Source organism: Elephas maximus, chromosome 7, assembly GCF_024166365.1.
Source record: "Elephas maximus indicus isolate mEleMax1 chromosome 7, mEleMax1 primary haplotype, whole genome shotgun sequence".
In the NCBI taxonomy this organism is placed as follows: domain Eukaryota; kingdom Metazoa; phylum Chordata; class Mammalia; order Proboscidea; family Elephantidae; genus Elephas; species Elephas maximus.
The window spans coordinates 111,759,388-111,784,351 of NC_064825.1; the positions used below are offsets into that span (position 1 = coordinate 111,759,388).

The 24,964-nt window shown below is 36.3% G+C and overlaps 2 protein-coding genes across 2 annotated transcripts; both read left to right on the plus strand.

The window, feature by feature from the left end:
* Window positions 1–17,068: 17,068 nt before the first annotated feature.
* On the plus strand, window positions 17,069–17,998 carry LOC126080378 (olfactory receptor 4P4-like). The gene has a single exon (XM_049891613.1). The coding sequence runs from the start codon at window positions 17,069–17,071 to the stop codon at window positions 17,996–17,998; it is 930 nt and encodes a 309-aa protein (XP_049747570.1).
* Window positions 17,999–24,060: 6,062 nt separating this feature from the next.
* Window positions 24,061–24,964, plus strand: LOC126080379 (olfactory receptor 4P4-like). Its single transcript, XM_049891614.1, is given in 3 exon segments — window positions 24,061–24,142; window positions 24,145–24,618; window positions 24,621–24,964. Coding segments are annotated over 3 exon segments (900 nt in total).

Sequence of the window (24,964 nt, forward strand, 5' to 3'; positions counted from 1 at the left end):
GTTTTCTCCATTTATCATGATGTTGCTCATTCGTCCAGTTGTGAGGATTTTTGTTTTCTTTATGTGGAGGTGCAATCCATACTGAAGGCTGTGGTCTTTGATCTTCATTAGTAAGTGCTTCAAGTCCTTTTCACTTTCAGCAAGCAAGGTTGTGTCATCTGCATAATGCAAGTTGTTAATGAGTCTTCCTCCAACCCTGATGACCCGTTCTTCTTCATATAGTCCAGCTTCTCATATTATTTGTTCAGCATACAGATGAATAGGTATGTTGAAAGATTACAACCCTGGCGCATACCTTTCCTGACTTTAAACCAATCAGTATCCCCTTTTTTCTGTCCAAACAACTGCCTCTTTGTCTATGTAAAGGTTCCTCACGAGCACAATTAAGTGTTCTGGAATTCCCATTCTTCGCAATGTTATCCATAATTTGTTATGATCCACACAGTCAAATGCCTTTGCATAGTCAATAAAACACAGGTAAACATCCTTCTGGTATTCTCTGCTTTCAGCCAGGATCCATCTGACATCAGCAGTGATCTTCCTGGTTCCATGTCCTCTTCTGAAACTGGCCTGAATTTCTGGCAGTTCCCTATCAATATACTGCTGCAGCTGTTTTTGAATGATCTTTAGCAAAACTTTGCTTGTGTGTGATATTAATGATATTGTTCTATAATTTCCACATTTGGCTGGACCACCTTTCTTGGGAATAGGCATAAATATGGATTTCTTCTAGTCAGTTGGCCAGGAAGCTGTCTTCCATGTTTCTTGGCATAGACGAGTGAGCACCTCCAGCACTGCATCTGTTTGTTGAAACATCTCAATTGATATTCCATCAATTCCTGGAGTCTCGTTTTTCACCAATGCCTTCAGAGCAGTTTGGACTTCTTCCTTCAGTACCATCTGTTCCTGATCTTATGCTGCCTCTTGAAATGGTTGGAAATTGACTAATTCTTTTTGGTATAATGACTCTGTATTCCTTCCATCTTCTTTTGATGCTTCCTGCATCAGTTAATATTTTCCCCATGAAGTCCTTCACTATGGCAACTCGAGCCTTGAATTTTTTCTTCAGTTCTTTCAGCTTGAGAAAAGCCAAGCGTGTTCTTCCCTTTTGGTTTTCCATCTCCAGCTCTTTGCACATGTCATTAGAATACTTTACTTTGTCTTCTTGAGCCACCCTTTGAAATCTTATGTTGAGTTCTTTTACTTCATGAATTCTTTCTTTTGCTTTAGCTGCTTGACGTTCAAGAGCAAGTTTCAGAGTCTCCTCTGACATCCATCTTGGTCTTTTCTTTCTTTCCTGTCTTTTCAATGACCTCTTGCTTTCTTCATGTGTGATGTCCCTGATGTCATTCAACAACTCGTCCGATCTTAGGTCACCAGTGTTCAATGCGTCAAATCTATTCTTCAGATGGTCTCCAAATTCAGGTGGGATATACTCAAGGTCATATTTTGGCTCTTGTGGACTTGCTCTGATTTTCTTCAGTTTCAGCTTGAACTTGCATATGAACAATTGATGGTCTGTTCCCACAGTTGGCTCCTGGCCTTGTTCTGACTGCTGATATTGAGCTTTTCTGTCGTGTCTTTCCACAGATGTAGTCAATTTGATTTCTGTGTGTTAGGAGACCAGAAGTCTGAATTCAGGGCACCAGCTCCCAGGGAAGTCTTTCTTTTTTGGTTCTGGGGGAAGGACCTTGTCATTGATCTTCCCCTGGTTTAGGAGCTTCTCAGTGCAGGAAGCCCAGATTCAAGGGGCACATATCACTCCCAGTGCTTCTTTCTTAGTAGTATGAGGTTCCACTTCTCTCTTTGATATCTCAAAAGAGATTGACTCAAACCCTGAAAAACCAAACTCATTGACTTTGAGTCAATTACAACTCATAGCAACCCTATGACAGGGTAAAACTCTCCCATAGGGTTTTCAAGGAGTGGCTGGTGGATTTGAACTGCTGACCTTTTGGTTAGCAGCTGAGGTCTTAACCACTGAGCCATCAGGGTTCCAAGTTTGACTCAAGAAACAACCTAATCCTGTAGATTGTGTCCGGCCTCATTAACATACCTGCCTCTAATCCTGCCTTAACATCATAGAGGTAAGGATTTAAATCACATAGGAAAATCACTTCAGATCTCACAATGGTGGACAACCACACAATATTGGGAATCATAGCCTAGTTAAGTTGATACACATTTTTGGGGGACATGATTCAATCCATGAGAGTAATAGTCTTTGTTCTGAAATTTTCTTTGTCTGATAATTACATTTACTCTCTATCTTTCCTTCCCCTGGTGTTAACCCCTATCTTTCTTTCCCCTGATGTTAGCATTATATATTTTTTCATCCCTTTACTTCTAACCTAATTGTATTTTTATAAAGTCCATTTTCTATATGCAGCATTTTGTTGTATTGTGTTTTTTTGTATCCTAACTAGTAATCTCTGTCTTTTAATTGGAGTGCTTAGACAATTCCAATTGAATGTGGTTACTGATATGGTTGAGTTTATGTCTATCATCTTGATGGTTTTTTCATATTTATCTTACCTGTTTATTCCCCTTTCTTCTTCCTCTTCCTTCTCTTGGATCAATTGAGTGTTTTTATGAGTGCTTTTTATATTCTTGGTTTGTTAGCTATAATTTTTTTGACAGTTTAGTGGTTGTTTTAGAGTTTATAGTAGGCAACTTTAGCATACCACAGCTACCTTTAAGTTATTTTATACTTCATATATGGTATAATAACTTTACAATAGTGTACTTTCATTTCTCCCTATCCTGACTTTATGCATTGTTTTCATACATTTTATACCTACATAGGTTGCAAACACCAAATATTGTTATTAATTATAAAACAAAGCCTGTGATCTTGAGCAAGTTATTTGTTTTCTAGAAGCCTTCTCTTTTTTTTTTTTTTTTTCTGCCTGATTAATAGAGGGAATAATTCTCATGAAAGTGTCTTTTTTAAGGATTTAAATCAGAGCTGCATTTAAAATGCTTAATACAGGGACTGGCATATAATTAGCTTCCAAAAATATTTGTGAATATGATTGTGATTATTTTCCTCAAGATAATTTATCTGCTCTAGATGAGATATTATAAAATATTGATTTTTCTGAAGTCTTATATGACTTCACGTGCTACATGTGATGCATAGATATATCGTTCTATCTGTTCATAAAGGGGACTCCAACTGTTTATCAGTACAGATGACTCTAAGTCTATACACATTGCACAATTGCAACTACTTAGGGGAAAGTGTCTGATAGTAATCAAAATAGAACTCTCTCTCTTCTGTTCAAGACTTTTTTTAACTCTCCAAAATCTTTGAAAAAGAATGTGAGTCCTGTTCCACCTACCAATAGGAGCAGGAGATTTCTGTGAATTGTAATTCATTTTGCTTGTTTTCTTTTCTTTTCTTTTCTGCAAACCAGCTCTCCATTTCAACAATGATAGTTCACTGCTATTGAGGATGGTTAGTTGTCCAGGGGAAAGTGGGGCATCAGGCCACTGACTTAATTGCTAACTGATTCTTATGCATCTCTACTGCTTTTTTTCATGAGTTCTGTTGGGATTCTGTATCACTTCCTCTCTTGCTTTGATTTTCTTTGTCCTCCCTCTCTCCAGAAATAGAGACTTCCTCCAATGCAAAGCCAGTGCTCCCAAAGGTCTACACAAGTTTCCCTCCTGCTCTTCAGGGGAGGGATTAGCCAGAGCTGGCAGAAGTTCCTGAGCCTCTCTTGGTCTCGATAACAGTACTGACCTCTAGAGAAACGGTGTCCAGAGCCTGGGTCTTGCAAAACTGGAAAGTAAATTTAGAGCCTGAAATAAACTTTGTAAAAAAATGAAAATTCCCAGGAGGGTGAAGAATATAACCTTGGGCAACTGGTTAGTGTTATTTGGTAAGGATCACTTAAGTAATGCATTTGGGCAAACAATTATATTTTTCATAGTCGAAAAAGAAATTCTCATGTTCTCTTCTTAGTTTACATTTGGCTCTTCCAGAGCAGATTTTGTCAGGTATAGGCATAAAAGAGATGACTTCTAGGAGATATACATATATATATATATATGCCAGAGCTTTAGCAGATATTTCAAAATGCACCGTTTACTTTTGAGTTTGAGCAGATGTCAGGGAGTTGTATCAGTATTTAAAATCCTAGACCACTTTCTTCTGGCATGAATACACACTCCTCTGTGAATCCAGGGTAGTTACAGGGATAACTAATTCTTCAGTTACCTTGCAAAAGAGTACCATTTTCCTCCTTTAAATGCAAGGAAAGTAATTCAGAAGACATTTTCAAAGAATCGTCCTAGATTTGCTTAAATCATTGGCTTTTAATCTTACGTTTTATTTACGATTTAAATGCTAGTGAATTGTTAGTAAACCGTAACTCAGGGGGAGATGTGTGACCAGGATATTTTCTTCAGTACTTAAAACTAAGGGCATCCAGAATTGATGTGCAGGTAATCATCTTTATTATCCTTATTTTGGAATTTATTCCATTATTTTGAGGCTACAAATTGCAATGTGGCATATCACAATTTGAATAGTAAAACAGTTGCTTACAATGCTTAGTTTTGATTGTGTATTTTAAACAAGGCTTCAGTTTTTGGAAAATATATTTAAAAAGATTGAAATTTTCAAATTGTCGGTGACCTTTCAGTCTCTAATCTTTGGAGAATTGTCCACATTTCCAAAGACTATTCTCATAAAATTGTTTAGATTCATCAGAATCCAATAAAGTAAGTTTGTAGTGAGTCACATGCTAATGCCAACAAGAGAAACTGTGTATATTTAGTGGCTACACTAGTTGACTTAAAGTAGGATCCATATTTAACAATGTTGGCTTGTATCCTAAGGAGCAAACAGGATTATTAAAGAATACTACAAAAGATGTTAATTAACTTCTTAACTTTAGTAGCATGAAAAATATAGGCTACTGGTTTAATATTAAGTGCCCACATAATCAACGATATCACCATCTCAGTTTAATTTTGTCAACAACATATTATCCACATATATGTTTTTCCTGATTTCCCTCCTAAATGTATGTTGCAGTTTTATTTTTATATATTTCATACTAAGATCTGATTGGTGATGTATGCATCTATTTGCAGGACAATTTAATTAGTTCATAATCCCTACATTCAAAGCAAGAAGAGGGTAAGAAAAATGTATATACTTGGTAATGATATAGCACCTATCCTACCTTAGGATTTCTTATCTCATGTATCCCTCATTGTTTCCATGATGTATCTATACCTCAGTTTAATAGGTGTTCTAAGTCAAGTTTAGGGAGGGCCAATGTTTTGCCCAGGTGAGAACATTAGTGTAAATGGAACCATTCAAAATAGTTCTGTTTATTCTTTGTTAAGATTTTGTCATAAATTGTAACAGAAATTAAATTATATGAAACAGTTGTGGGTAGAGGTTGTTTAAAGTCATGTGTATGATTGTCATTGTCTACTAACCTACAAAGGTTTTATTTTACTACATAAAACCTAAGAATCAAAGATTTAAACAAGAAATCACCCACACTTCAGGTCTTATTATTTCACCTGATGTCAAACATTTGAACACAGAAACATCACTGACATGGGAAGGAAATTCAGTTTCTCATTATGTTTCTTCCAACACTGTAAAATAACGTGATTGAATTAGATGAGTATTTTAATTCTTTAGTCATTCTAATAACTAGCCTTGCTGATTATTCAATAATTTGTTTTAAATTAATTTCAATTATGCACATTTATATAAAATAATGAAGATAATATTTTCATAAACTATGATTTACAATTCTAACTATTTTTCTTTTTAAATTAGCAAAGATTAAATTCTGTGGGGGTAATTTAACTTGTGGACAATTTCAAGTATGAGATTTGTTGTCTTTGTGTTAAAAAGAGAGACAATATTAGGGACAAAATACGACCACGTTGAGACTTCATTTTCTTAGTGTAGTCAAAACCACTAAACTAGATTTCAAAAGGGTATTTTAAAGCCTTGTCTGTTTACCACCTAAAATAACCTCAAGTATTAGATAGCAATCTGAAAAATACTGAGTTTGTCAATCCATACATATTGTTGCAACTATATCATTGAAAACCAGCATCCGCAGGCTCCAGCTATGCCTGCCGCACCTGATCTAGGCTAAGGTAAAAAGCTCACCTAGAGCCTTTCTAATTCTTCAAGAGGGGGAGAATAGCAGTCAGAAGCATACACTTTTGTAGTGCATTCTTCCAATACCTTTGTGTAAATCCTGTCCTGATTACATTATACGGAATACTATATGATTATCTTATATGGAACATTATATAGGCTAATATTATACAGAAATGCACGAATAAATACCATAACATGTGTTTTACAGTTACATTGTGCAACATCATCATTTATTAATTTTTGGTGACTAAAAATTACTGTAGTAGAACTGAATAAATTGTACAGAATTCAAAGTACTTGTGCATTTGATTAGCTTTTTTTTATTTTAGTAATTTGCACCATTGATTTTAATGATCGTAGGGTTTACCTTAAAACATTCTTTAATACTAAAGTACAAATTGGAGACATAAATATTTTTTCTAATTATTTTTCATAGTCATGAATTGACAAAAATTCTATTTCTGCTGCATGCATTTCAACCATTTTTTGTCCTGTAAAATATTCAGTAAATTTGGTTTTCCAAGTTCAATATGCGCTCCTCACTTTGAGCCCCTCATTTCATGGAACATTACCCACACTGCAAATCAAACAGCTCAAGAATTAGACACGTATTTTTAATTGCAACTGCTTTTTTTTTTTCCTTTAATCAAATCCATGCAGATAATTCCTGGAGGTGATCCCTATCCTACCAGGGGAAATGAACATAAAGTAAAATTAAAATGCTGCTGAGAATAAAGAACTCAATTGAAAATTATCAACTAACTGAATTTCCTGCACTAAGTTAATTTTTGTTATCAAAAAGTTGTAATTAATAGTATAGAACATTTTCTGTTTTAGGCATAGTTATATTTAAAACATTGTATACTAAAATCTGAAGAAAATCTATATTTATATCATCAATAGACTATTTGGGAAAATATAGAAATCAAGTGTGATTCCCAAGAACAAATATAACAAATATTAATAAGGCATGAATTAACTTCCATGATTTTCATACTGGAGCCCTAGTGGTCTGAAGGTTAAGAGCTATGGCTGTTAACTCAAAGGTTGGCAGTTCAAATCCATCAGCGATCATACTGCAAATGTTTACATCTAAATCTTTGTTCTCTTTTCTTTCAGATGCCTAACTATTCATGCATAGCGTACAACAAACTCAATACATGGAAAGACATAGGAACATCTCAGAATTCATTCTCATGGGACTTTCTCATGACCAGAACATACAACTCTTTTGCTTTGGACTCTTCTTATTCTGTTACGTTAACCTCTTGATGGGAAACCTTCTGGTCCTTGTCTCCATTTGATGCAGCTCTCTTTTTCATCAACCAATGCATTATTTCCTCAGCCACTTATCCTCCATGGGCATCTGCTATACCTCCTGTGTGACACCCAAACTCATTGGTGACCTGTTAGTCGGAACAAAAACCATCTCCTGTGGTAGCTGCATGTTACAGGTCTTTTCCATGCACTTCTTTGGAATGATTGAAATCTTCATCCTTACAGTCATGGCATTTGATCGGTGTGTTGCCATCTGCAAACCTCTCCACTATGTGATAATCATGAACAGAACAAGATGCAATTTCCTAGTCTTGGCTGCTTGGGCTAGTGGGGCTGTCCATTCTTTTTCTCAGTTTTCTATGATAATCTGGTTGCCTTTCTGTGGCCACAATGAAATTGATCACTACTACTATGTTATTTTCCCTTTGCTGAAAATTGCCTGCACTAACACTTATATCATTGGTTTCCTTGTAGTTGCCAATTCAGGTGTGGTCGCCTTAGTAACCTTTGTTCTCTTGTTTGGGTCTTATGTCATTACATTATTCACCTTAAGAAATCACTCAGCTGCGGGAAGACGCAAAGCCCTGTCTACCTGTGGGTCTCATATCACTGTGGTGGTCTTATTTTTTGGGCCTTCAATCTTTGCCTACCTTAGACCTCCTACCACTTTCCCTGAGGATAAAATATTTGCTCTATTTTATACCATTTTTGTTCCTATGGTCAATCTCTTTATTTATACTCTGAGAAATACAGAGATGAAAAGGGCCATGAAAATGGTTTGGTGTCAAAAGATATTTTCATACTTAAAAAAAAAAAAAAACTTTATGCAGGCATAAAAGTGGACTTGGAATCAAGAAACTCTATTAGCTGTTGATAAACAGACATAACTTTCTCATCTTATGGATTTCAGAAATGGGGAGCTGAAGAGTAATGCATAAAGTGACAATTTCACTTGTCGGACTGAGATAGCAAAGCAGCACAGTTGTATGAAGATATTCAAGGCTCAAAGAAGAGTGACTATGCCATATAGAGTATGCAACTCTGAGATTAAACTTGCATTTTCATAATAACATTAATAATCTTTTTTTTTGTGAACATTAAACATGGAAACATTTTGACTTTGTTAGAAACAGAGGACATTAAATATGATTCTCGGAAAATTAAAATAAGAAACTTTATTTGCTGGTAGAATATTTAACTAAATCTTACATGATGACACTCTGAGATAAGTTATGTAATGAAGTCCTCATAGTATAGTTTGGTTTAAAGTGTGAAGAAAACAAGGTAGTAGCATCTATGCTCTGGTTGGTGCAGAACCTTCACCACCCATTCCCTACCACTTCCTTGAAGTGTTATAGGCAGTGGTAAAGATTTTAATGGCCTAGTGACAGTTTATAATGGAGTCCTGGTGACACAGTGGTTAAGAGCTTAGCTGCTAACCAAAAGTTTGGCAGTTCGAATCCACCAGCCACTCCTTGAAAACCTTATGAGGCAGTTCTACTCTGACCTACAGGGTCACTGTGAGTTGGAATCGGCTTGATGGCAATGGGTTTACAGACAATTTACATTTTGGTTGTAGTGTTTATTACACCCTATACATTCAGAATGCAGAATGTGCAACAACCACTACCATGATCACCATTCCTCCTCCCCCTCAAACAAAATATCGAATAAAACTTAACCAAAAACCCCAGGCAAGTCACTAAAAATACAATGGAAGTATCTTAAAACTAGAATCCGTGTTTACCTTATCTCTGTTTACTTTGTTTCTTATCCTTATTTCCTGTATGCAATGATTGTGGTGATCACGGTTTAACTTGTTTAATATCTACATGTGATATATACTGTTTTGAAACTTTAAACTTTCTTTCTTCATTCAACAAATATTTATGTATTAATAAATCTCCACCAGATGAATGGCTATATCTCTCCATTTGGAAAAACAGCAGCAACAAAAACTACACATATTAGCTTATTCTGATATACAGGCACAGATACGATTTCAATAACCATCCTAGTTGGCAGGGAATATGGCCAAGGGGCAAAAAAATTTTTTTCTTTAGCATAATTATTTTTGCAGAAATCTTTTTTTCATTTTAATATGTAGAAAAGAAACAACAAAGTGACAATTGCATATGGAATAAAAAACATAACACCATGGCACTTGGATAAAGCACATCAATTATAGATAATGTGACAAGTAGATTTCTGAGAAAAATTCCTCAAGGGAGCCCAAAGAAAATGCAAGAACATATTTTTGTATCATCGATACCACCAATTTATAGAAATTACAGAAACGAAAAGGGCCTCAAAGCAACCAAACATAACCCACCTCCTTCTAGTTGATTCCAACTCATAGTGGCCCTATGAGTAGAACTGCCAAAGGGTTTACAAGGCTATAATCTTTTTTTTAATCTTTATGGAAGCCGACTGCCACATCTTTCTCCCTAGGAACAGATGGTGGGTTCCAACCTCAGACCTTTTGGTTAGCAGCCAAGTGCTTTAACCACTGCACCACCAGAGCTCTTTCCTCAAAGCAAAAGTTCCTCAAATTTGATTTCAGCACAACTCTTTACATAAAGAGCAAGAGGATTCAGTCATTGTGGCCCAGGGGAGAATGTCTAATGACTGAGGCTGCTAAATTACATGCAGCTGAGTTAACTGTGGCCAGCATACCCTTTATAATCCAGATTCTTTTACAGCTGTGCAGTGGGTCTGATAACGTGGATCTAAAGAAAATCCACATGGTGAGTTGAGTACCTGGGAAGGTAAATGCAAACAACACTCAAGGGATTCTTAATGCCCTAAAATAAAAAGTAGCTTTTGAGTTTATACCTTACCTAGTATTTAGTTAATCATGTGAGCCTGGATACCTCTTGGGATGATTTTAGGGATGCAAATAGAGATTGCGATTTGACTTGTTTGGATGTGCAAATTATTCTGATTGCCTTTCAACTGTTGCTCTGAATATATGACTTCCCATTGCTTGTGAGAACACTGGTTGAATAACATGTGTCAGTTGTCCGTATAAAGGCACAAGCCCTCCCCCGACCCCCCGCCAAGAATAATGAAAGGACTATGTTGCAGGAAATGTGAATTCAAGAACCTTAAATAAAATAACCTGCACAGTAGGAGAATGGCCAGCATGTCACTGAGGAGAGGGAGATGGCAAGGCAAGAAAGCTTAGGAAAGGAACCACAACAACTGAAGCAGAAGAACCTGGGGTGAATTACTTCTCCTCCCGTCCGTTTATGCTGCCCAAATATGTAGTGTCTGTTCAGAGTAGTTTTGACTCCATATTATAAATAATAGAATGACTGGGAATTAAAGTTAAATATAGGCATCCTGTCTAAATTTTATCTACTAATTTCTTTTGAAATTAGGACAGCAATAATTTCAAGAAGCTGTCCATGGAGGATGTAATATGATGTTTTTAAAGGACAAGCATTCAGTCAGTGACAGGGTAATGATTCTTAGCTGGGTAGCAATTTTCAAAACAGAAGAAAATATTATTTGCACTTCTTATAGAAAGTCAAAACAGTATTGAGTAAGAAAAAAGTGATTGACAAATTACTGAGAAATTGGGAAACCCAAACCGAAAGGACAAATAATCCCCCTGCATTAACCACCACCAAGATCATCCTTCTCCCCTCCTCCAGCAAAACAGCAAATAAAACTTAACCAAAAGTCCCAGGTAGGGCACTAAAAAGCCAATGGAAGTATCTCAAAACTAGAATCTGTGTTTACCTTATCTCTCTTTGCTTTGTTTCCTATCTGTAATAATTATGGTGATAATGGTTTTACTTGTTCAGTATCTTACATGTAACCTATACTGTTTTGAATGTTTAAAATTTTTCTTCATTCAACAAATATGTGCTGATTATTGGTTAAATTAATGGTAGCATGCATTTAACAAGGGATAGAACAGAGGTCAAAGAAATGGAAATAGTTACTTGTTGAACCCCTACCATGAAGTGGGTGATACTTTCATACACTTTATCCAGTTTAATTCTCACAAGACTGCTGGGGCATAGATATCAGTATCCCCAATGTACACGTCAGCAACATGGTGGTTGTAGAGAATACATTACATGTCAGAAGTCACACAGTTCAGGAAGACGTAGAGATGGAATTCAAGATTAAATTTGTCCAAGCATTTCCAGATATTTCAAGGAGCAGTGTGAGACAGTCTCGCTGCCTTTGATTAGCTCAGGGTCATGCATATTAAGCATTAATAAAGTTTACTTTGGTATGAATTGAAGATCGAAAGACTTGAGCCAGTGAATCTTCTGTTTCAAATCACAAAGTATCAAGTATTTATTGATTACACACTGTGAATCAGGCACCCTGCTAAGTGTATGATATATTGTTTAATGTCTTGCCATGTGAGGAATTCGCTGCTTTAAATCAGGACTCTACCACTTATTAGCTCTAGTACATTGGGCGGTTACTTAACTTTTATAAGCTCAGTGTCCTTTTTAGTAAAATAATATATATTTCATAAGATTATTGTGGCATTTCTGGGCAGTGTGAACAGTTAACGCTCTTGGCTAGTAGCCAAAAGGCTGGAGGTTTGAGTCCACCCAGAGGCACCTTGAAAGAAAGGCCTTGCAATTTACTTCCAAAAAATCTGCCACTGAAAGTCCTATGGAGCACAGCTCTACCGTGACACACATGGAGTCACTACGAGTCAGAGTCAGTTCTAAGGCAACCGGTTTATTTGCGGCTGCCATAGCATCCCTCATGTCTGAGAGCACGAGGAGACTCAGCTCTTTTCATCCAGATATGTGAGCTGGAACTTTCTCACTCTTTATAGATGGGTCACGTGTGCAGGAGAAAGGAACAGAGGAGTTCGTAGTTTTTGTTTGGGTATTAATTATCTATCATTTTTATAGACTTAAAAGTTTGGGTTTAACTTACTGTCCAATCACCATTTATGTAGTAAAATTAGAATGGTTGAAATGGTTTAATGCAGATAATCTAGGAGGTTATCTGGTTTTGCATGAAAGAATTAGGAAGTTATGAAAAAATGGGGGTTTGAACATGAAATTTATTTTCCTGCCTCATTTCTACATCTTTTGTGGTTATGAACTCGGGCTCTGAACTCAGAAATTTCTGGTTTCAAGGTCTGGTTTGAAAAATGATAGTTAGGTGTTCTGCATACACTTAACCCAGGAAAACCTCAACTACTTTTTACCTCTCTAAGGTATTAGTGGAGCCCTAGTGGCTCAGTGGTTAAGCATTGGGCTGCTAACCAAAAAGTCGGTGGTTTGAATCCACCAACCACTCTTTGGAAACACTATGGGGCAGTTCTACTCTGCCCTATAGGGTCGCTATGAGTCATAATTGACTCCATGGCAATGGGTTTGGTTTGGTTTATGGTATTAGTAAGGAGCCCTTGTGGTGCAGTGGCTATACACTCAGCTGCTAACCAACAGGTCAGACATTCTAACCCACCAGCTGCTTCAAGGGAGAAGGATGTGGCAGTCTGCTTCTGTAAGATGACAGCATTGGAAACCCTTTGGGTAGTTCTCTGTCATTTAAGATCTCCAGGAGTTGGAATCGACTCTAAGGCAATGGGTATTTAAGGTATTACTACTTTTAGAGGCGCATCAAACTGAACACAATACCATACTTACTCACATAACATCTTACTTTTTTTGAAGTTCTCCTTTATCTCTTTTTAAATATGAAATTCAGAATTCATTTACTGATTTAGTTAAGGGAGAATTATATCTCTCCATGACAGATGAAGAAATATTGCTGAAAGAAATGAAGTCACTTGTATAGTTCACATCTAAAATTGATGGCTGAGTTAAGATTAGAAACTAGTCTAAAATTGTTGATGTGTGTTCTTGAGTTGATTCTAACTCATAGTGACCCTATAGGATGGAGTAGAATTGCCCCATAAGGCCTTTTTCTTAGGCTGTAATTTTACAGAAGCAGATTGCCAGGTCTTTTCTCCTGCAGAATCACTGATTGGTTCCAACCACCCAACTTTCACTTAACAGTCGAGCGCTTAACCATTGTGTCACCACGGCTCCTTATTCTAACATTGCCGTTGTTATCATGGAGCTAGGAATACACGTGGAAGTTTATACGTGGTGAATCATTCACTGGTCTATGGCGAAGGTTACATGAAAAGGAAGAATTGCCAAGAAGTGAAATAAAGCCTTATCTGTGGATTTGGAAATGGAGAAAATTGGAGATTTATGCGGTTACTCCGCCAAATTGTTTGGTTACAATGGCAGAATACATTTAATTAGTAGAGACATTTTCTGTCAGTATACACGAACAGAACGATTGGCTTTGTCTGAGTTCTCCAGCAACCTTAGCTTCTGCAGAGGCTTAATTTCATGTGTGAGCCATAATTCTCTTGTTTTATTATCAGGCGAGGAATAGGAGGGAAATAATTCAGATTTTTTTTTAAATTTCTGTGCACATGATTAAAAGGATGGTTTTATTTCATTCAAATGAACAAGTCATTATTTTAATAGCTGTCCAAACCAATATTTTAATTATCATTTTAAGAATGAAAGGTAGACTTTTTTATTTATAAGTGAGGAATTATTTGTTTAGTATAATTGGAGGCATGCTAAGAAGACTTACTCCTCAATGCTTACCTATAGCCAATTCTAATCATAAAATTACACCATAGAAATAGATTCATCTGTTTGTTAAATTTGCATTTTGTTCTCCAGGCTTGCTGGAGCCAAAAAGGCCCTATAAAGAATAAAAGTGTTACAGAGGCTTGGATGCTCCCTCCTGTTTAAAAACCTTATCACCTCCGGCTTTACTGGTATGCGTAAAAATATTTCTGCTGACATACATGTTTTGATTTGTCTGCTTGCTTAGAAGTTTTAGTTCAGATATTAAACAGATTTTAGTGAACTGGTACATTTAAGTGTTTAGGGTTCTTTACATTTTGTTCTGCATGACCTAATGGTATGTCAAAATATTGTTCTGCCCCTCCCCCCACCTTTTTTTCCTCCTATCTCCCTCCCTGCCCTTTGCCTTCCGTCCAGTATCCCAGCTTGCTTTTGTTCACGGAAGTACCTCCTAGTTTTTGCTGGGGGACATCCTTCCACCCATGGATCTTTTCTGAAACCAGATAAACCCTATAAAATTAACCTTGTATGAATATATAAACATCTGTGTAACAGTTTTATGGTTCCATTTTCATTGCAATGGAATCCTTTAATTTGAAGGAAAACATAGTTAACCTAATCTATAAAATACAGAGGTAAGGAGGGAATTTAAAAGTAAATTGATAAGAAAATATAGCTACAAAAGTAGGAGAGAAGATATATTACAAAATTTAAGGAAAGGGGATAAGAATTGATGCTGAACATCGGGGCCCAATACTGTACAAAGCCAAATGGATTATGAAGTTATCAGTGTTCTGTTATTTTTCTAAATTGTAAGAAGCTCTGGTCAACACCAACTGTAATGGCTAAATTTTCATAAATTGATCCTGTTGGATTAATATATTTGCTGATTGATGAGATTCAAACTGCACTTATTTATTCTACATGTGAACTTTTATTTAAATAGATTCTATTTTGAATGAAGGGATTTGACTAGAAGATGTTAAAGTTTACTTTTAGTCAAAGTGACTTCATGATCATGCAATTTTATTTTCTATATGGTAGTTAATTTTACTGGGCTGTGCTTTTGACAACTGTTAGAACGCTAATTTAGTAACAGTAACATTTAGATAATAAACTCAAACATTAATCCTCCTATAGTTTATGAAACAACGGTCATTTATTGATTTGTTTGAGCTTCACAACCATTTTTGACAAAGTCTGGTCAGGTTACCCCATTCTACAGATGAGATAACTTAAGTTCGGAGAGATAAGTGAGTAGTATCCAAATTCACACACCGTGGTATAATTGAATAATAGAGCCCAGATCCCAACTATTTGTCTTCCCATGAACCTTATCCCAAGAACTTCCTATAAACTTTTTCCTTGAATTAGGCAGTACTAGAATACTTTATAGTTTTGTGGCAAAATAGTTAACTTGTAAAAACATAGAAACAGAAATTAAATCTCCAATTCAAAACAATGTGGTGAAATTGACATGAAAAAATGATATGCTGAGTCAGGAGGAAAAACAAAGTAAAACTGCCTTCTGCCCCTCTTTTTAAACTGTTGCTTTATTCTGTTGTTCATTTAAGTATATAATTTTAATTGAACTATCTGTGGAGATAAAGTCCCTGGGTGACATAAATGGTTAAGAACTGGACTACTAGTGTAAAGGTTGACGGTTTGAACCCACCCAAGAAGGCCTCTTAGGCCTGCCGGGGCAATGGTTAAGTGATTGGCTGCGAATCGGAAGTTCAGTGGTTCAGACCCAACAGCAGCCCTGCTGGAGAAGACTTGGCAATCTGCTCCCATAAAGATCACAGCCTAGAAAACCCTGTGGGGAGTTCTACTCTGTCCTATAGGGTAGCTATGCGTCAGAATCAACTCAACAGAAGCGCCTCAAAATATAAACCTGGCAATCTGCTTTTGAGAGGTCACAGCCATCGAAAACCCTATGGAACAGTTCTACTCTGCACACACGGGGTCCAATGAGTAGGAATTGACTCCAGGGCAGCTAACAAAGACAGCAACAACTTGCAGGAATATACTTCCACTACAAAATCTCAACATTTTACTGTCAGAAAACATTAAACAAGCAATCAAAAAATTAGCCAAACCAATTATATGAGGCTCTTGCAGAGAACTTTTATCTTCCACTTTTTAAATACTTATTTATCATCATATTAATCTTTCATTTTATTTTATGCCTCTCTTTAAAATAATTTTAAGGTAGTATATATTCCACTGCGAGGCAACGGTGGTTCACTGGCAGAATCTTCGCCGTCCGTGCAGGAGACTTGGATTCGATTTCCAACCAACGCATCTCACGCACATCTACCTACTGTCTCTCAGTGGAGGCTTGCGTGTTGCTGTGATCCTGAACAGGTTTCGGTGGTGCTTCTAGTCTAAGATGGGCTAAGGAAAAAGGCCTGGCTATCTATTTCCAAAAATTAACCCATGAAAACCCTATGGATCGCAATGGAATCAATCCCTCAACCAATCCTGGAGATGGCACACAACCAGGCAGCATTTTGTTCTGCTGTACATGGGGCCTCCATGAGTCAGACGTGACTCAAAGGCAGCTAACAAGAACAGCATTTTTGACTAGTGACCACGGCTAAAGCTTTACATTTGGTTCTATGCCAATTAAAAAATAAAAAACTTGCATCTTTAACAAATTTTCAGTTAGTAAGGATTCAGATATACATCTTTTCTAAAATTTAGCTGTATATTCCACTGGAATTTGGAAATGAGCAGTGCCTAGAATTTTTATTTTATTTTGATTGACTGACTGAATGCATTCATTTCTATTAATATAAACATTTAATATAATGTCCCGAAGTACTTAAGGAAATAATCATGAGACTAAACAGAAAAAAATATTCTTATTAAATAATAGATTGTCAATTTCTGAAACACTGCAGTCAGTTCAATTAAACATACTTTTTATAATATGTGTATTATTGTCAATATTATTCATAAATCTTTCTGACATTGAACTAAAAATTATGTCTTTTCAGGTGACTGCTATGCATTTTAACTGCATTGGACCATGGAAAAGAGAAATAATGTCACTGTGTTTATTCTCTTGGGCCTTTCGCAAAACAAGAGCATTGAAATTCTCTGCTTTGTATTATTCTTATTTTGTTACATTGCTATTTGGATGGGAAACTTGCTCACAATGATTTCTATCACATGCAGTCAGCTAAATGGCCAACCCATGTATTTCTTCCTTAATTACCTCTCTCTCTCTGACCTTTGCTACACATCCACAGTGACACCCAAACTGATGACTGACTTACTGGCAGAAAGAAAGACCATTTCCTATAATAATTGCATGGCACAACTTTTTATTATTCACTTTCTTGGAGCCATTGAGATCTTCATCCTTACAGGGATGGCCTATGACCGCTATGTAGCCATCTGTAAGCCCCTGTACTACGCTGCCATCATGAGCAGGCAGAGGTGTAACACAATCGTCATAGCTTGTTGTACTGGGGGGTTTATACACTCAGCCAGTCAGTTTCTTCTCATTATCTTCTTACCCTTCTGTGGCCCCAATGAGATAGATCACTACTTCTGTGATGTGTATCCTTTGCTGAAGCTGGCCTGCACTAATACACACATAATAGGTCTCTTAGTCATTGCTAATTCAGGTCTAATTGCTTTGGTGACTTTTGTTATCTTGTTGTTGTCTTATGTTCTGATATTATTTACCGTCAGCGCTTACCCTGCCCAAAGCCGTTACAAAGCTCTTTCGACTTGCAGTTCACACATAACAGTTGTAGTCCTGTTCTTTGTGCCTGTCCTCTTCATTTATATTAGACCAGCTGTAACCTTTCCAGAGGATAAAGTGTTTGCTCTTTTCTATACCATCATTGCTCCCATGTTCAACCCTCTGATATACACACTGAGAAATATGGATATGAAGAAAGCCATGAAGAAGATGTGGTACTATCAATTGTTTTTGCAAGAAAAGTAGCTTGCATGAAAACCATTTTGAATTCTACTTTAGAGATCAACACTTAGCCTTAACATTGATGTAGAATGATATACAATGTGTATACAAGAGTATGCAAAAGACAGATCAATATCTTGAGCTTTTCCCCAGAACTCTTCCTGTTTGGACAATTTTGATACATATTTTGTATTGATTCTTACTCTATTCTCCTCACATACATTCAAGTTCTTCATACTTTGACATTTTATTTTGGCTGTAAAATTAAGCCTCTTCTCTCCTTCTCTTGATTTTTATGGTAGTGGTATACATCCTATAAAAAAACCCAAACCCACATAGGATTGTTGTAAAGGTAAATGAACTAAAGCCCATCAACAGGTTCATGCCTGACATGGAGTACAAGTTTATTAAATATTTACTATTATTCGTTGAGTTCGCAAAGCAAAGCAGAAGCAAACACTGTCTTTGAATGTAGATGTTAAAAAAAAAAGGTGGACACTAGATAGACAAAAGATAAGTGGTAACTTTGGAGAAGGAAGAAAAAAATAATGTCACTGAACTATGTTCCTGAACTATGAACCATGACTATGTGGGCTAATGAGTAGTTTCTGGTTGGTAAATAAACAACTAAAAAAAAAAAAAAGACATTGATAATGATAAAAGACTAGAACTGCAGAATGTTCAACACTGTTGTTAACAAATTAGCCTGATGAGCATATTATAAACCCTCCTCCCCCAAAAAGTTCTGCATCTCTAATTTTCCAGAAAAGTTACCTTAAAGGGAAATGCATAAAGCATATACACGCATAGTTTTTTTTTTTTCCCCAGAGAGCATGATAAAGACAGTACCTAGGTATGGATGGAGCTCATTTCCTAGCATAAGGATCAGGCTGTAATTTACTCCCCAGATTGTAGGAAAGGGAAAAGAAACTCAAATTGTATATAAACACAGATTTCAGCCATCAAGGCTCATGTGGACTGGGTAGTGAATGGAAATAAAACAACATGCTGTGGAGTTAGTTTTTGTTTCCAGAGTATTTATAATCTAATTGTGGAGTCATTCTGGTAACTTGGATCTAAAGGGACACTAACTGGTAAGTTGATTATGTGGAGATGTATAAATAATTATCTTTCATAAAATAAGCAATGCTGCGAGAGGAAATAAATGCACCTTTAGAATAAGTTCTTTACCTATAATTTTACTTAGCATTTGAGCCTAGAAATCTTCAGGAATAATTTATTGATACAATACAGAGTCCATATGGACCTGTGATTTGACTAGTCTTGGAAAACAAAATATTGCTACTGCTTTCAAATTTTTCTCTGTGGGTGACATCATTTCTTTGAGCTGGTTGTGTCACAAGTGACAATAGTTCCTACAATGGTACAAAATTTGTATTTTTCTCTGCATAAATTGGTGAGGAATAGAAAGTGACACCCATCAGCAGCACTAATGGATGGTGCTGAGGGAAATGTCAAGTCGGGATGTTGAAATCATTCAAATTGTTGAAGATAGGACTTTGAACTGGTTTGAACCGGTCCAGACGTGACTGAGGAAGTAAAACAGGAACAGACACAAATTTTTAAAATTTGGCTGATCGGAACGCAAACCGGAATGGGAAAAATTATGGGTTGAAGCCTAGGAGCGGGACACTTGGAAAAGGCGGAAGGAGCTCTTTCAGAAGCCTGACGTGTGACATTGAAGAGTCACCGGGACTGTGGAGACGCACACACACTCAAAGCAGCTCGGTCGGCCGCCATCTTTGAGCTGCGGCCACGGCTTTCCACTCAGCTGGTCAAGAGATTTGGTGAAAATGCTCTACGCACGCTGCCCTTGTTTTCTAAGAGGGAAATTAAATTTTTAGCAGGGCTTCCACCTGTAATTTTTTCAGCTCTTGTTAGTGTTCTGGTTCACTCATATTTGAAAAATTCGCGTCCATTCCGGTGTTGCTTCATTGGCGGTAACTAAAACCGAGCTGCGCGGTTCAAAACCCTGGTTGAAGAATGACTGGACTGTCAAAAAGAGAGGACAGAAAAGACTATAAAGGAAAACACAAATTGATTCAAAATAAGTGCAGAAGAACATATGTGAGTAACCTTTTTTTTCTCTGTTCTCATTATCCTGCATAAATATGATAACCCAGACCCAGTGCCGTCGAATATGATATTTATTGAGAATATTTTTACTTCAGTCTTAAGAAACATTATGATTAGCAGCTAATTTTAAAGTAGGCTTTTTTTGTGAATTCTATAAATTTAGATATCTTTGGATTAAGAGAGCAGTAAATTCAGGGAGGAGTTGCGTACCTGTTGAACATGACGTACTCCAGAAAATGAGGGTGAAATTGACAGAATTAAAGAAAAATAAAAAAAGCTATTGCCCTAATTTTATTAGAGGACTACACATTATAAATAAAAAAGGAATACTCTGTTATAACTCTGTGAAGACTAACAGTAAAAATTGATCAAGAATATAAAGTGATTAGCGCTCCAAAAAGGACATCATGGAGGGGAGAAATCTAAGGGATCATTGAGATTAGTTCTTTCATTTTACAGATAAGAAATGTATGAAACAAAAATAAACAAGTTCACAGAGCAAAACAGAAGCCAGGACTGGGTGTGAGTCCAGATCTCTTCTTTCCTACTTATTTTTCTTATATGGCAACTAGCTGGGGCTGCAAAATCACTCATGTTTGGGAGACTAAGAAATATATTGCTTCCTGTAGAAGTATGTGAACCGTACCTTTCTTACTTTCTAGAGCTGTTTATATATGTAAGAATCCTGAAGTATTCAGTCTGTGGTTTTTCACTGAGACTTTGACCTAACTTATATTTCTTTGTTTTCATTTACACATTTACATGTGAGTGGCTAAAATGAGGCAATGGTCAAAATTTAGGAGGTTCCCTGTTTTTGCCCAATAAGTTCAGTACGTGTGGACTTTGGGGTTAAGGGAGCCAGGTTTAATGTTAAAATCATTTTGTTGTTTTTAGTTTTTCACTTTTGAGGGACGAAAAAAAAAAAAAAACCATTACTGTCGAGTTGATTCCTACTCAGAGCAATCTCATAGGACACAGTAGAACTGTCCCATAGGGTTTCCAAGGAGTGGCTGATGGTTTCAAACTGTCAGCTTTTTGGTTAGTAGCCAAGCCCTTAACCATTGTGGCACCAGGGACAGTACAGTGAAGAGGTTACGAACTCAGGCTTTGTAGTCAGAAAACTCAGATTTTAAACCCTGGTTTGTTATGTACTAGTTGTGTTACTCTGTAGAAGTTCCTTAACCTCTATGAACTTTAAGTAATTTATTTATGTTTGTGTGCATTAACCTTAACACAAATGCCATTGTCATTTGTACACTATTTTCTCATTTGCAGGCTCTTTCTCATCTGTTACCAAACTGGAGCCCTGGAACCAATGTCTGAATTATTTAGAGCAGGGCATGTTTTCCTAGGTTTCAGATAAAGAAAAACCCTTTTCAAAACAAATTAAGTGACTTGCAAAGATAGTATTTTAAGTTAGTGGCTGATTAAAGAAATACAACCAGGGACCCCCTACACTATAAAGAATTGTTAGGTTTTTACTAGTACTATAAGACCGTTAAGCAGGTGTTCCTATGTCTGTGAGGAATTTGAATCAAGAAGGATTGCCAAGTAGGGGAACTGAGCATCAGCTGAATGTAGCCTTCTGAACCAAGACAACTAGAGATTCAAGAAATATTTTTAGCAAACCCATATAGTTTTAAAAGCATAAACGTGCCTACTTACGGGAAATTTTTTTTTTTCATTCATAAACACAGACTGATTGATTAACTAGCTTGCCTGAGAACACCCCCCCAGTCTTATTTTCCTTAGAGGATTAGTTTCATTTAAGGCTCTTAATATGCTTGGGGCGGGGGGGAGGGGAGGATAATGTGCATAGTTCAGGTGGGTTTTGAATCCCATATATGTTATTTCTGTATGAAAACTCTAAATACAATAAACCATTTTAAGGATAACTCACACCAGGAGTATATTCAATATTGTTATTTTATTCAAATAAGAAAAAAATAGTCTTTCTTATAGGCAAAGTATTACTCTAGTCTGGTTTTGTAATGATTAAAATCTATTTCTCAATAATTTTTCCTTAATACTATTTCTTACAATTCTGCTGAGGAAATTAAGGCCTTAGTCTTATAGTTCCATTACTATTACAATGTGATTATTTATTGTATGAATTGCAATGTTAACTTAATCAATAACAGGGAGAGTTGAAGAGAAGATTAAAGTAGGATTTGATTGAGAAGCCAGGTCTGAGACTACGACTGAAAAAGTATAATATAAAAGTAAGACAATTTCAGCACTACTGGTAAAGATTATTTATAGGATTTTTGACTTAAAATTATGACTGAATTTGATGAAACATATAGCTAGTGTCATTTTTTTCATCAATATCCACAATTCTAACAATCTAAGTTCATACCAGGTTTGGTCATATCCTACAACAATGTTTCTAGTTTATGTAACCGGGTACTATTGGTTTGATACCATTTTTGTTAATTGATGGTTTTCACTGGCTAATTTTTTTCAGAAGTAGACCCTCTGGTCTTTCTTCCTAGCCTGTCTTAGTCTGGAAGCTCAGCTGGAAACCTGTCCACCATAGGTGACCTTGCTGGTTTTTGAATACCAGTGGCATAGCTTCTAGCATCACAGCAACACACAAGCCCCCACAGTATGACAATCTGACATACTCATGGGACAATTGATGAGAGTCATACTACTCATATACTATTTTCCTTGACTTGCAATTAAAATCTACCGTTGTTGTAAGGAAGAGACTAGATAAATGGATTAAGAAACTTTGGACTCAAAATAATTTCAAATTTCTCTGATATTTTATTGCCTCAGAGTCAAGCTTACTGAAGTGTTCTCACTAATATTTAGATAATAGTGTTTACCATTAATATCACTAGAATTTATAAGGCAGCTTTATATTCCATTATTGAATGTCACAAAGATTATATTTTAAAGATAATGCAAGTTTTCCCATTTCACTCATATTCCAACAGACAAAATGATTGGCACCCAAGGTAAAAGCATATTATGGCATAATGCAAAGAGTAGAAGACAGGTCCCAACTTGTCATCTCCGTAGAAATCACATTTTCCTGATTAAGTAGTCATTATCTGGACAGTTCATGGATTCGGACGAAAGGATTGTATTGGACAAATATGGGAAAAGGAATATACCTCCTGGTTAGAAGGTTAAGAGCAGTTTGACTTGTTGAATATAATAAACTGCATTGAGGGTAAAACTTTAATATAACACTCTCTTCTACTTTTAAGGAATTTACTCCTGGGTTTGTTTGGTGGTCTCTTCATCTTTACTGTTTTCATTGATTTAACTGTAAGACTAAACACTCTTGTATTTTAAAATATCAACACATACTTCTCACTAAGCCACTAATGAAGCATATAAACAAGAAAGCAGATAACATCAAAATATTTAAAAAACGTTCACATAAAAAACAAAGATTCTTTCGTTTTTAAATCTTTGTCTATAGATTTATGTAGATTTTATTTTTATGCTTCCTCACTTGAAATGGATTTAAGGTAATGTATACTCCATTTATACTCCATTAGTAAGAAAGCTTAAACATCGCATTACCTTGTACACAATTAAAGTAATGCCTGTGTAATTTATACTTATTTTTGTAGTTTTTTAGTCCAAGATGGTAAGAGTTATATTCTTCCCAAATATTATTATATATCGCATTAGGCTTTGGAAATAGATATTACCTAAAAATAAAAGTTTAATGTTGTTGATTGATTAAGGACGTTCATGTCTACCCAGGTTTGGATGGATCACAATTTTCTGGAAGGTTTAATGGAAATCGTCTAGTATGTATTCACACAGAGTGTTGCTAGAGAGCCATTTTAATTGAACATTTGATTTTTAGTCTCAAAGACACTTAAAAGAAGACAACTATGCCAAGTCAGTTAATTGTCCCTTGAATAGAATATGATCATCACTCTTCTCGAGAAACACTTCTAAATACGGTCTTATGAATTATGTTATTTCAAATGATTTAAGTATTCTGTGTGCATTAAACCATGGGAAAAAATAATGTCACTGTATTTATTCTCTTGGGACTTTCTCAAAGCAAAAACATAGAAATCTTCTGCTTTGCATTATTTTATTTTGTTGCATTGCTATTTGGATGGGAAACTTGTTCATAATGATTTCTATCATATGCAGTCAGCTAAATGACCAACCCATGTATTTCTTCCTTAATTACCTCTCTCTCTCTGACCTTTGCTACACATCCACAGTGACACCCAAACTGATGACTGACTTACTGGCAGAAAGAAAGACCATTTCTTATAATAGCTGCATGACACAGCTCTTTACCACACATTTCTTTGGAGGCATTGAGATCTTCATCCTCACAGGGATGGCTTATGACCGCTACGTGGCCATCTGTAAGCCCCTGCACTACGCTGCCATCATGAGCAGGCAGAGGTGTAACACAGTCATCATAGCTTGTTGTACTGGGGGGTTTATACACTTAGCCAGTCAGTTTCTTCTCACTATCTTCTTACCCTTTTGTGGCCCCAGTGAGATAGATCACTACTTCTGTGATGTGTATCCTTTGCTGAAACTGGCCTGCACACCATCATTGCTAATTCAGGCCTAATTTCTTTGGTGACTTTTGTTGTCTTGATGTTGTCTTCTTTTTTTATATTATACACCCTCAGAGCATACTCTGCAGAGAGCCGCAGTAAAGCTCTTTCCACCTGCAGTTCTCACATAACAGTGGTGGTTCTGTTTTTTGCTCCGGCATTATTCATTTATATTAGACCAGCCGTAACTTTTCCAGAAGATAAAGTGTTTGCTCTTTTCTACACCGTCATTGTTCCCATGTTCAACCCTCTGATCTACACACTGAGAAACATGGAGATGAAGAATGCCATGAGGAAAGTTTGGTGCCGTCAAACGCTCTTGGAAGGAAAGTAA